Here is a 13631-nt window from a genome sequence, read left to right as displayed (position 1 = left end):
ACAACCATTCTGAAAAGTTGCACCTCTTCAGATTTCAGCCCAACTTTGGCTATAAATACAAGTCTATCATCACAGAATTTCCATACGGATTTTTGAGTTTCTCCTCCTTCTTCTGCATTGTTTTAACTTCAAAGAAAGCAATAGTAAGTGTGATTTGCTACCGAACTTTGTGTTCGCTGAAACATTGGGTTTGAAGTACCACTACACCAGTGTGTAATTCTTCTATCCTAGGAGGAAATAATACATAACCTTAGGTACTAGGAGGAATTAAATTCCTTAAGAAAACACTGTGAATTCAGTGGGCTCGGATTAACCCTTGTTTCTTTACATTTTCTGTTTATATGTTATTCTATTTTTTCCAGAATTAGTTTACAAATACAGATTACTAACAAGCTTAAGGAATTTAAATTTTGTATTCTGTATTTGTGTTATATTCACTGTTTTGGAGTTTAAAACCTTTGTGGTTTTCTATTCTGTTAGAGATTAAAATCTACGTGATTTTAACGTTTGTGTCACTTTCTTACAGAAATGACTAATGATAACGGGAACCAAATTGTTCCAATTGCTCTTCTTCTAGCTCTTAAAGAGTTGAGAAGAAGGCAAGCCTCGCGTCGTCGTCGTCGTCGCTCGCTCGACTCGGCTTCAGTTTCGGCTTTGGCTTCGAATTCGAATTCGGATTTGGTCAAATGATCGATTGATTGATTAATTTTTTGGACCAAATTTATTTGTTAATAGTAAAATATTAACAGAAATATTATTAAATATTCGTTTTAATAACATAATATTAATATTAAAATAAATATTAATATTAAATCCAATCAGTTTTTCATTTTCCAGCTGTGTAACTGAAAAAAATTAATCTACCCTCTTCAATTTTCCCTCTTTATTATTGAGTAAATATCCATTTATGCTATGACCTTTTTGCATAAACAGCCATTCTGAAGAGTTGCACCTCTTCAGATATCAGCCCAACTTTGGCTATAAATACAAGTCTATCCTCACAGAATTTCCATACGAATTTCTGAGTTTCTCCTCCTTCTTCTGCATTGTTTTAACTTCAAAGAAAGCAACAGTAAGAGTGATTTGCTACCGAACTTTGTGTTCGCTGAAACACTAGGGTTTGAAGTACCACTACACCAGTGTGTAATTCGTTTTATCGTGGGAGGAAATAATCTATAACCTTGAATACTAGAAAGGGATTAAATTCCTTAAGGACACATTGTGAATTCAGTGGGCTCGGATTAACTCTTGTTTCTTTACATTTTCTGTTTATATGTTATTCTATTTTTTCCAGAATTAGTTTACAAATACAGATTACTAACAATTATGTCCATAGTTCTTGGTAGGTCAGAATTCAATAATACAAAGCATGAGAGGACCTGAATTTGTAGCTGCATTTGTTGTTAGTGAAGAGAGGCTTAGGAGAATATTGGATGCTCAGCGGGAAGCTGTTATTTTGCCGTCGGCGTCCGTTGCTCCAACAGAGCCGATAGATCCGAGAAAGGAAGAGTAAGAAAGAGGAGAAATAGGGAGGGAGAAAGTGGTTGTAATGAAAATACCAGAAATGATTAGGAGCTTTGGCAATGACATAATCATAGGATTCGCTAGGAACTAAGCAGCTTGTTATTTGCATGAGGCTGTAGATTCAGTTAGGAGTTTTTATTTCTCTGTTCATCTTATGTTTGCTTCCTTATCATGTTAGACTTGTCTTTGCTTTTGTGAATTAGAACATGGATTTAGTTTTTCCTCTTGTCACTGTGTTTATTTGTCCTCTTCATTTTTTGTCAAATAAAATTTAGCCCGTCTTTCACTCTCTAAATTTTATATGTACACACAATCTAATTCTATAACTGATGTGGCATGAGTTCTTCTTCATATGGTAGTAATTTTCTCAGTTATAATGTATCTGTTCTGCACCTGAAGGACCTTTGTTTCCATAATTTCTTTATCTTCTTTTCTCCATTCTTCTATGGTTTCTTTTGATAAGTTCAGCTGCTGCCAACTACCAATTCTAGAAGCCCACCATTGTTGAAGCCACCAACCCATTCTAGAAGCCACCATTGTTGAAGCCTCCATTGTTGAATGGAGAATTCAACCACCAACCACCTTCTTTAAGGCTATAAATAGAGCCTTATGTTTTACACAGAAATATCAATCCAGAGAGATTGAAATACAATCCAGGAAGAGATTGTGAGAACAAAAAGAGAGTTTGGTGAGGTTTTTCTTGTAGAGAGAAATTCTTGGTGTAAATTCTCTGTAATTCTATTCTTGTGAAATAGAGTTGTTTTTCCTCCCAAATAATCTTCAAATTGATCCGAGAATCACAACAAGTGGTATCAGAGCCCTCGATTCTGTGTTCATCGAGAAATATCGGAACACTGAAAATTTCAACCTGGAGTTACGTTTTTCGAAAACGTGATCTTCGGTGTGTTTTGATCATTTCATTAGATTCCTTGCGTCGATACGAATTCAACGCAATTTTTCGGAGGCCAAACAAAGCTAAAACGAAGAAATTATGGCAATTTTTTCTCTTCTGCCCAAGGAAGAAGATGATGAATAGTAACTGCCCAGTCAGCGCCACGTCATCATCCAGTCAGAATCTAGTCAGCATCCAGTCAGCGCCACGTCAACATCCAGTCAGCATCTAGTTAGCGCCCAGTCATCATAAATTTTTTAGAAATTTATGAAATAACCCCTGAAGTTACTGAAATTATAAATTTGCCCCACAAGTTCAGTATATTTTCGATTTAACCCCAAAAGTTTGGTGTAAATTTTGAAAATTTTCTGGAGGCCCTATTTTGACCCAAGAAGAGTCAATCCTACCTTTTTCACCATTCCGGACGCGTTGGTGAGTTCCGTTTGGTGAGATTCTGCTCCAAAATTTTGACCAAGCCATTTTAAAGACATAATGGAAGAGTCATCATCATCTGGAGCTATGATAAAGCTTACTGCCACAAATTACACATTTTGGAGACCTCGGATGGAAGATCTCCTCAGTTGTAAAGATTTGTTTGATCCCATAGAAGCAAAGGGTAGGAACCCCGATTCCACCAAAGAAGCAGAGTGGAAGAAATTAAACAGAAAAACTATCGGTCAAATTCGACAATGGATTGACGATAGCATTTTTCATCATGTTGCACAAGAGACAGATGCGTATGCCCTCTGGGTGAAGTTAGAAGGGATGTATCAAGCCAAGACCGCGAGGAACAAAGTCTTGTTGATGAGGCGTTTGGTAAATTTGAAGTTAAAGCACGGAACTTCAGTTGCCGAGCATACTAGTGAGTTTCAGAGCTTGATAAATCAATTATCGTCTGTTGACATGCCGCTCGGGGATGAGATGCAAGCCCTACTACTTCTTAGTTCTCTTCCTGATAGCTGGGAGACGCTGGTAGTCTCTCTCAGTAATTCAGCTCCTAGTGGAAATCTGACCATGTCTATGGTTAAAGATGCCTTATTTAATGAAGAAGCCAGAAGAAAGGACATCGATCATGGTGAGTCGCATGCCCTTATTATAGAAAGAGGGAGACAACAAGAAAGAAGTCAAGATAAGAGGAGAGGAAGAAGCAAGAGTATGGGAAAATCCACAGATGGTAGGAAGTCATCATATGCGTGCTACCACTGTGGAATAAAGGGCCATTTAAAGAAGAACTGCAGAAAATTGCATAAGGAGAAGGAGCAGTTGAAGCAAAAGGATGGAGATGCATTAGTCACTACCCACGGAGAGGTAGCCATTTGTTCCATCCAAGAAGAGACATGCCTTCACGTCTCAAGTCAAGAAGAAAACGAATGGGTGGTAGATACTGCAGCATCATACCACGCCACATCCCGAAAAGATTTCTTCACAACATACAAAGTAGGAGACTTTGGAGTAGTGAAGATGGGGAACACTTCTTCCTGTGAGATAGTTGGAATTGGTGATATCAAAATACAAACAAATATCGGGAGTACAATGATATTGAAGGATGTCCGTCATGTGCCAGATCTTCATCTAAACCTAATATCAGGTATAGCTCTTGACAAACAGGGCTATGAAAGTTATTTCGGAAAAGGCACATGGAAATTGCTGAAAGGGGTTATGATTCTCGCTCGAGGACATATTTGTGGCAACTTATATAAAACTCATGTGAATGTATGTTCAGACAGCCTCAATGTTATGGAAAAAGAGGCGTCTCAAAACCTATGGCACCAGAGACTCAGTCACATGAGTGAAAAGGGGATATCAATTCTAACAAAAAAATAGCTTATCAGAATGGACAAGAATGCTGCTTTAGACCCTTGTAATCATTGCTTATTCGGAAAGCAACATAGAGTCTCTTTTACATTTTCTTCAACCAGAAAATCAGAGTTACTCAGTCTGGTACACTCTGATATTTGTGGTCCCATGGAGGAGAAGTCACTTGGCGGCAATAGGTACTTTCTGACTTTCATTGATGATGCTTCTCGAAAGGTGTGGGTGTACTTCTTAAAGACAAAGGACCAGGCTTTTGATTATTTCAAGATATTTCATGCCATGGTAGAGCGTGAAACGGGAAAGAAATTAAAATGCCTTCGCTCAGATAATGGAGGCGAGTATACTTCCAAGGAGTTCGATTCCTATTGCAAGAAACAAGGGATTCGACATGAAAAGACGGTCCCACGCACCCCACAACACAATGAAGTAGCCGAGAGAATGAACCGGACAATTATGGAAAGAGTCAGAAGTATGATCAATATGGCAAAGTTGCCTAAGACATTCTGGGGAGAAGCTGTTTGCGCCGCCTGCTACCTAATCAACCGGTCACCATCAGCCCCATTGAATTTTGAGGTTCCAGAGAAAATATGGTCTGGTAAGAATCCCTCATATTCTCACTTAAGGGTATTCGGTTGTTTAGCACATGCACATGTATCCAAGGAGCTCAGGAAGAAGCTTGATGGTAGAACTATACCATGTATCTTCATAGGCTATGGAGATGAAGAATTTGGGTATAGATTATGGGATCCAATACAGAAGACGGTGATCAGAAGTAGGGATGTTGTATTCCACGAAAACCAGACAATTGAAGACATTGAAAAGCCCACAATGTCTTATGAAAGAGGTTACAGTGCCCAAAAGTTGGTCCAGATCCAGTACCATTGCAGTTTGACACAAATTGCATGGGGGAGCATGAAGCAGTACCAGAAGCAGAACAGGAGAATGTTTGGCAGGGGGAGGCACAAACCCCTCAGGAAACTACAGAACCATCATAGGGGAACGATGATGGTACACCTCCTGAAGCTAATAATCAACAACCTCGTCGATCTGAACGAGGTCAGATTCCATCAACTCGATACCCAGAAACCGAGTATATTCTACTTTCTGAAGATGGAGAACCAGAGAGTTTCCATGAAGCTATATCTCATAAGGATAAAGAAAAATGGCTGCAGGCAATGACTGAAGAGATGAACTCTTTACAGAAAAACAACACTTATAAGATTGTGAAACTTCCACAAGGAAAGAAGGTACTGAAGAGTAAATGGGTATTCAAGCTCAAGAAAGATGGCAGCGGAAAGGTGGTGAAGCACAAAGCCCGGTTAGTAGTCAAAGGATTCCTACAGAAAAAGGGAATTGACTTTGATGAAATATTTTCACCAGTTGTAAAATTGACTTCAATCCGCATCATCCTTGGATTGGTAGCCAGTTTGAATTTGGAGCTTGAACAAATGGATGTCAAGACAGCATTTCTTCATGGTGATCTAAATGAAGAAATCTATATGGAGCAGCCGGAAGGTTTTGAGGTTTCAGGAAAAGAAAACCTCGTCTAAAGCTTACGAAAAGTTTATATGGCCTAAAGCAAGCACCGAGGCAGTGGTACAAAAAGTTTGACTCATTTATGGTAAGTCAAGGATATAAAAGGACTGCTGCAGATCAGTATGTTTACATTCAGAGATTTTCGGATGGCAATTTTATTGTACTTCTACTTTATGTAGACGACATGTTGATCGTCGGACAAGATGCAACAAAAATTAGATAGTTGAAGAAAGAACTCTCTAAGTCCTTTGAAATGAAAGACTTAGGTCCAACTCAACATATTTTGGGATTGCAGATAACTCGAGATAGGAGAAACAAGAAGTTATGGCTATCTCAAGAAAATTACATTGAACGGGTGATCAAACGGTTCAATATGAGTAATGCCAAACCGGTAGGTGCCCTTTTGGCAAATCACTTCAAGTTGAGCAAGAGTTTGTGCCCCTCATCCAAGAAAGAGATTGAGGAGATGTCTACAATTCCATATTCTTCAGCAGTTGGAAGTCTGATGTATGCCATGGTTTGCACGAGGCCAGATATCGCACATGCGGTAGGTGTGGTAAGTCGTTTTCTTTCTAACCCTGGAAAGAAACATTGGGAGGCAGTTAAGTGGATTTTCAGGTATCTTAAAGGTACTTCAAAATCAAGTCTGTGCTTTGGGGGAGCTGATCCAGTCTTGGAAGGCTATACAGATTCAGATATGGCCAGAGATCCTGATGGGAGAAAATCAACCTCAGGATATGTTTATACTTTTGCAGGGGGAGCTGTGTCATGGCAGTCAAGATTGCAGAAGTGTGTTGCACTATCCACAACTGAAGCAGAGTATATTGCTGTAGCGGAAGCTGGAAAAGAAATGTTGTGGCTAAAGCGGTTTCTCCAAGAACTAGGGATAAATCAAACAGAGTATAAGATACATTGTGATAGTCAAAGTGCAATTGATTTAAGCAAAAACTCAATGTATCATTCTCGGACAAAGCACATCGACATTCGCTATCACTGGATACGCGAGGTGATGAATCAACAACTGTTGAAACTAGTGAAGATCCATACGAAGGAGAATCCAGCAGACATGTTAACAAAGGTGGTCACTCAAGAAAAGTTAGAGCTGTGCAGAGACATAGTTGGAATAACTTTCAAATAGTAGCTGCGTTGGAATGCAGCTGAAGGGGGAGAATTGATAAGTTCAGCTGCTGCCAACTACCAATTCTAGAAGCCCACCATTGTTGAAGCCACCAACCCATTCTAGAAGCCACCATTGTTGAAGCCTCCATTGTTGAATGAAGAATTCAACCACCAACCACCTTCTTTAAGGCTATAAATAGAGCCTTATGTTTTACACAGAAATATCAATCCAGAGAGATTGAAATACAATCCAGGAAGAGATTGTGAGAACAAAAAGAGAGTTTGGTGAGGTTTTTTTGTAGAGAGAAATTCTTGGTGTAAATTCTCTGTAATTCTATTCTTGTGAAATAAAGTTGTTTTTCCTCCCAAATAATCTTCATATTGATCCGAGAATCACAACATCTTTGACCCAGCGAATCGATTAATATAGTGCATCAGAAAAATAAGGAAAGAGAAGAAGAGAAAAAAATATAAAGGGTGTAACTAAATCCCTTAATTGAAGGTACTAATAATGAATTAGGAGTTTTTTAAGGTGGAATGTATATATTTTGTAAACAAAACTTGTGTAGGTCGGGTAATTTACTAAACATGGACATTTAGGGTAATAAAGTTTTCATAGTGTATAGGAATGAAAAAATCCCTTTTTAGTTTAAATCGAGGTCCAAGGGTAACAACTACTCTCTTGTCCATTTATATTAATTTTTTGGCTTTTTTTTTTCAATATAATATTTGATTTTTTAGTTATCAAGAAGGAATTAACTCTTTTTTTTTCAAAATTGCTCTTGGAGTGAAGAACCTAGAATTATATATTTTTAATGAACAAATTAAGGTTAGTATAGTCAACTTCATTGCTAATTAATACTAAAAGGTGAATTCCTTAATAGTTGTGAAAACAATAAAAAAAATAATTAAATATTAAATAGCCGAGTTCATGAGGTAATTAATACTACAAATTAATATTTAGGTACAATTAATAATTGATGTCAAGTTTAGGTTTTTTTTAGATATCCGACCTTTATTTTAGTTTGTTTTTATATTTTATTTTTTTCTTATCAGTTACACATTAGTTGGGATAGTGGATGGGTTAGCCTTTCAGCAAGAAACTCCCAACTTCCTGAAATCAGACAAATACGGCTCTTCCTATTCCTGTTTCATATGTACTCGATGCCACCTCGGACGATCAAAATCAATTCTCAAGATTCATTATCAACAGGTCCAACCCTATACCCACAATTTTAATTCACTCTTTCGATCTATTCTCTGCTCTAAACCCCAAAAAGACAATAATTTTTAGTTCATATTTGGTGTTTGAGAGAGTTGGTTCGAATCAAGAATCTTGGTTATGGTGTTGAATCTTGAATAGTTACATTAAAAAAATACACTTTTTTCATTTATAGAATAAAAAGTTTCTGAATAAACAACCCATCAATGGCGGGAATAGCAATAGTATTGGATCTACTGAGGAAAAATCCAAGCTTTACTGGTCAAACCCTTAATTCTTATGGCGCTTTCTCAGCCAAAGTTGCTGCCTCAGCTGCTGCTGCTTCTTCTGTTGCTGCCACTTACCCTTTTGCTGCTAGGGCTTTTTTTGGGTATGTCTATATACTCTTCACTCTTTACTACTATATATTCTATGTTTGTTTTTAATAGTAGGGGCTTTATAGGAGTGACATTATCTTAGATTTTATAATGTACTTAGTCGTTTAGTTGTTTTCGGATAGTGATTTAATGAGATAAAACCAAATTCTTATGTGTTTGACGTGTTAAGTTGTAATTTTTTGAAGTCAGAGTGGTAATGTGGAGTTAATTGGTTAATGTGCTCCTTTTTCCAGTGGTTGAATACCTGATGGTTAATTATGCTAGTTATGATGACTTTTGGTAATTGCATTCCTTGATCGTATGACTCTAATATTCATAGTTCAATTAGTGGAGGCAACCTTGTTTTGTAGAACTCGTGCTAGTTTTCCTTGTTAGGGGCTTTTGGGTTGTGATTGAATGTGACAAGATCAATTACCTTTGTGTATGACATTTTTTTTAACCAGGAAATCCCACAGGGCTAGTAGGTTCGAAACTCGGTGGATATTGGGCCCACCCCTCTATCCTTCTCCGCTTTGCCTAACCCACATAGCACGAGCTGTGCTCTTCCCACTAGACCAAATTAATCCCTGGGGCAATCCTTTGGCGTATGACATATTAAGTTTTAAGTTCTCGAAATCAGATTGGATAATGTAGACTCTGGAGTTTGTTGACTGTATGCTCTTTCTCTCAATGACCTAGAATTTGGTTAAAGTGTAATATCTATTATGATATCTGTTTCAAACCCGACTCATTTGTGATGAAATTTATTAGAAATATGTTACTGTAGTCTTCATTAGAGGGATTTCTCATAAAGCAAACTGTAATTCTCATATTTAATTCCCCAGCATCACTAATTACTCTATAAGATCTGCAACACCAATTGGCAAATATCTTTACTGCTCAGAAGACTGAGTGGGTTGGTGTAGCTAGCTAGCTGCTTCTTGCCTATTTAAATAATTTAGTTTTCTCATGCTAGAACAGACTACAGCGACACGAGTTGGTTTACTAGATTTTTTCCTTATGTTTGTCCATGTCTTCTGTCATAAGAAATAAGTTTGTTCTCTGCCTCTCGACACTAATTTGTTTCTACTATGAGCAAAACCTTGACTGTGTGTTGGTTTGGCAGTAATGGTGCAGCAGGAGTTGCATTTTGCGATGCTGGCACGGGATTTTCTGAAGATTATATTTCTAGCATACCAAGTGAATCGATAATTAACTTTCAGTATGACTCGTTAAAGCACAGTACCAAACAATACAACATTGAGTTAAAACCTTTATTCTCAGCATTTATGTGGAGGAATCTTGCACTGACTTCCTTGAGATCTTTCCTACTATTTTATTTACCTCTTCTGGAGCCCCGTGCTAACATGGAGGATGAGGATGATGAGGATTTCCTACAGGATACTGAGGAAGATCGCCGAGTCGATTTGGTGACTCCTTTCAAGAAATCAGTGAAACAGATTGGTCGTGAGGTAACCTTGCAGAACTGCTCCCCGACCCCTCATTTCTCCATGCTATGCTCTTGTCACTTAACCAACTGCCTAATTTTTTCTTCAATATCTTTTGTTGAAAGTGTTAAACGATACATCTCTAGTGATATTTCATTCGTCCAGTATTCACTTTGGTTTGCTTTGGTATTTTTATTTCCATGCTCTGGTCCTAGAACTTGTTGTAGCATGTATTTGCAGTATATAATGGCTAACTTGCTTAATTGAAGTTGCATCGTCTTGATTGGTCAAGAATATAGGCTGCCACAAGATGGCAGGATAAGTCCTAAGAAATTTTTACTTTCTTGTAATTATAGCGGATTCTTATATCCCTGCATCACTGGGAGATGAAAAAAATTCATCCAAAACTGGAGGTGCTTATTTTGTGGGGTCAATTTAAAAGTTTGTACTTGTATCTTGCCTTAAATATAAAAGATTGATAGTTAGAATGACTGAGCTGTAATTTAATGGAAATTTTGTAATGCTTAGGCAAGTTTGAGTGTTGATGCTTCAACTAACTTGTGACGCCTTGATCTATTTCACTTGAGCCTAGAGGTTCACTCAACATCTTGTATAGCTAATAGCTTGTGTTCATTCGACGATCAGATGGTCTAGGTAAACAGTGTAGCAAAAACAAATAGTGGTTGAAAGTGTAAATGTGAACAGTTGAAGGTATTTTGTCTTATTCATTGAGAGCACTTTGTTTTTAGCTTTTTTTTTCGTATCGGTAAGCAAAAGATTTCATTACTATTAAATTGCCAAGCACTAAGATGGTGCTAGGCGTTATGGAACAGCTGTTTTGGATATTACTAGGTCTGACTGTTCTTTAAGCAACTGATAAACTCTTAACACTTTTTCACATCATTTACATCAGGCAAATACATCAGAATGCTGGTTTACATAAAACATTTATGTTTTAAGACATGTATTGATGATGCATTCCCTTCAAAACATTTCTGGTTCCTTCTCGAGATTGTCCAAAAAACACATGCTGGAATGGTTCTCCAGATTTCTTCAACTCTTTGTTCCTTTTAAAAAGTATCCAGCTTTTTAGTACTCCCTCTGTCCCAATTGATGTGTCATATTTTCCTTTTTAGTCTGTCCCGAAAAGAGTGTTATACTTCCTTATTTAGAAATAATTCAACTTTATATTTTCCCGTTTACCCTTGATGAGATGATTTACAGCCACACAAATATCTATGGCTTCTTTTGGACCACAAGTTTTAAAAGTCTCTCTTTCTTTGTTAATCTTTGTGCCCGGTCAAACACCGCCACATAAATTGGGACGGAGGGAGTAGCTTTTTTTTATAGTTGATGGCATCATCGAATTTATCCCAAAAATATACCAAAAGAGATTCCAAATCTGCCCAGTAACTGGGCAATGCAAAAATAATATCCTGCTTTCTTCCTCCTTTTCTACAAAGCTGCATTCCTCTCCTTTTCAAGTTGAGCTGTGTTTTTATTTAAGTTTAAACTATCAAAAAAGAGTAAGCGATGTTTCACTTTTTGTATGGACACTCCGTACCTTCATGTTTCTCCATGTCATAAGCACTCTTTTATCTTCAGATAGATTGACTGTTAGCAGCTGACGTAGTAGCCATATTAAATATCATCTCCATCAATTCCAGGAAGCGGAATGTTTTATCACATTATGCATTACATTTGCTTTTATAGTGGGTTGACTGGAGAAGGGAGTTTAGTATAGACTTGATTCCTTGTTGAGAATGGAGGAGTTCCTTGTTGAGTATATTATGGTCCCTTAACTGATTTCTTACATCTTACCTTTTCTTGGAATGATGTGTTTTTTGTATAACTTGCTTCCCATATTAGTAGTTTAAAGTGACCTAATGGTTTAGTTTTGTTGCCTTTAAACTCTCTCTAATTATGCTTCAAATCATGCACTAAATATTGTTTGCAATTAACATTATGTATCTTCTGGTCAGACTGCTGTTGTAACTACGAGACGTGTCCTGGAAAGATTAGCTGTCCACTATGTTTCTCAGCGCATGGCATGGAAGCTTCTAAAAGGTACTTTCTTTCTTGTCTGTAAGCTTAAATCTATAGTCCTTGTTCTGATCGGCATTGAAAGAAACCTAGCGTTTATCTATTTCTGCAGACGTTCCCAAGTCAGCTGCACGCAAGGCTCAAAGGGGAATGCCAAGTGTGACCTATTTTTGCAGTGTCACAAGAACAACTTCCAGAGGTTTAACATTATATGGCAATACTATTCTTCTCTTCTGGTTCACCTAGACTAGCCACAATTCTTGATTATTCACCTTCCCGCTATCTGATCAGGTCATTTTCTGGGAGTTTTGGCATCATGGTTTGTGCAAGTTGGCATTGATATCTGGCGATTTTTCAAATCTAAACAAGATGATGACATGCTTGACAGATCAGAAAAAGCTCAGCTTCTAGGAAGGAAGATTTACATTGCTACTGTCAGATGTGGTGCATCTCTTGTTTTTGCTTCTATAGGGGCAGGGATAGGAGCAATGATGTTCCGCCCGACAACTGGCCAGTGGATTGGTAAGTTCATAGTATGCTTTTCCGTACCTATAACAAACAGCATCTTTACAATATATCTAGTTAATCAAATCATGTTTTTTCAGGATGCGCAATTGGGGATGTGGCTGGCCCGGTCATAGTAGCTTTTTGCTTTGACAAAGTTCTTCACATAGAACTGTGATGACTCTCTTCCTGGTTATATATCAAGGTCATAATTGATATAGGGTAATGTGGTGGTTGAAGTTTTTTTTTTTTCACTCCTAATTAAGAAGTGCAATTTTGTGCTTTCCTTTTACTTGGTTCCTTTAGCTTTGGAATAATATTTGTCATAGATACAATAAGCAATCTATGACATTATGAGTTCTTTTATTTTGGATCTAGTTCATGTTTATCTGGTTCATAACATCCTTCTTATGGATAGTTGTAGTTGGTGTAGAAATGGCGTGGGATAGCCACTGTTTAAGCTGGTATTTACTTTTTATCCAGCATTTTTAATGCTTAGCAATAATAGCCACTAGTCTATTAAAATTAATATGAAAAGACTGTATTACCCTTTCTTCTATCTCTTTTCACAAACGGAAATGCAGTGTATTTATACTGTTTCATTTCCGCATCTAAGGTGCGCAATCGTGTATTCGGAACCTCACCTTCACCCATTGGTAAGGAAGGTCAACGATAGCACCAAATGGTACGAACTTCTATTAATGCTACTGTATGTTAAGTGTCTTTGGTTATAGTTCTTGTTGATAAGCTAAACAAGCATGAAGAACATAAGGGAACGATTACAAAAGCAAAAGGAGAATGGGGAGAGGTTCCAGATTTAAAAAAAAAATTAAGATATGACGTGAAAATAATAAAAAGAGTGATGAGTAAACAGGAAATGCAATTCCTTCCCATAAGTTAAGGACATGTAGTTTTGAAGTCCTAAAGTTAAATTCAAAAGTTAAGGACATGGTCCTGAACTTAGAGTTTCAAGTTCAAAAGTTAAGGAAATGTAGTCTTGAAGTCCTAAAGTTAAGTTCAATAATTAAGGACACAAGTTCAAAAGTTAAGGACAGGCGGTCCTTGACTTACAGTTACAAGTTCAAAAGTTAAGGACAGTCAGTCCTTGACTTACAGTTACAAGTTCAAAAGTTAAGGACAGTCAGTCCTTAACTTACAGTTACAAGTTCAAA

General features: G+C 37.4%; 1 protein-coding gene across 1 annotated transcript; it reads left to right on the top strand.

Moving 5' to 3' along the window:
• Positions 1 to 7951: 7951 nt before the first annotated feature.
• Positions 7952 to 13018, top strand: LOC107776877 (uncharacterized). The gene is made up of 7 exons (XM_016596822.2): positions 7952 to 8099; positions 8284 to 8478; positions 9591 to 9936; positions 11895 to 11979; positions 12068 to 12154; positions 12247 to 12477; positions 12561 to 13018. The coding sequence occupies exons 2-7, from the start codon at positions 8315 to 8317 to the stop codon at positions 12635 to 12637; spliced, it is 990 nt and encodes a 329-aa protein (XP_016452308.1). The 5' UTR covers positions 7952 to 8099; positions 8284 to 8314; the 3' UTR covers positions 12638 to 13018.
• The last annotated feature ends 613 nt before the right edge of the window (positions 13019 to 13631 follow it).

Source organism: Nicotiana tabacum, chromosome 11 (assembly GCF_000715075.1).
Source record: "Nicotiana tabacum cultivar K326 chromosome 11, ASM71507v2, whole genome shotgun sequence".
Classification (NCBI taxonomy): domain Eukaryota; kingdom Viridiplantae; phylum Streptophyta; class Magnoliopsida; order Solanales; family Solanaceae; genus Nicotiana; species Nicotiana tabacum.
Note: the sequence above shows the minus strand (reverse complement) of the source record. Positions and strands in the feature narration are given on the sequence as shown.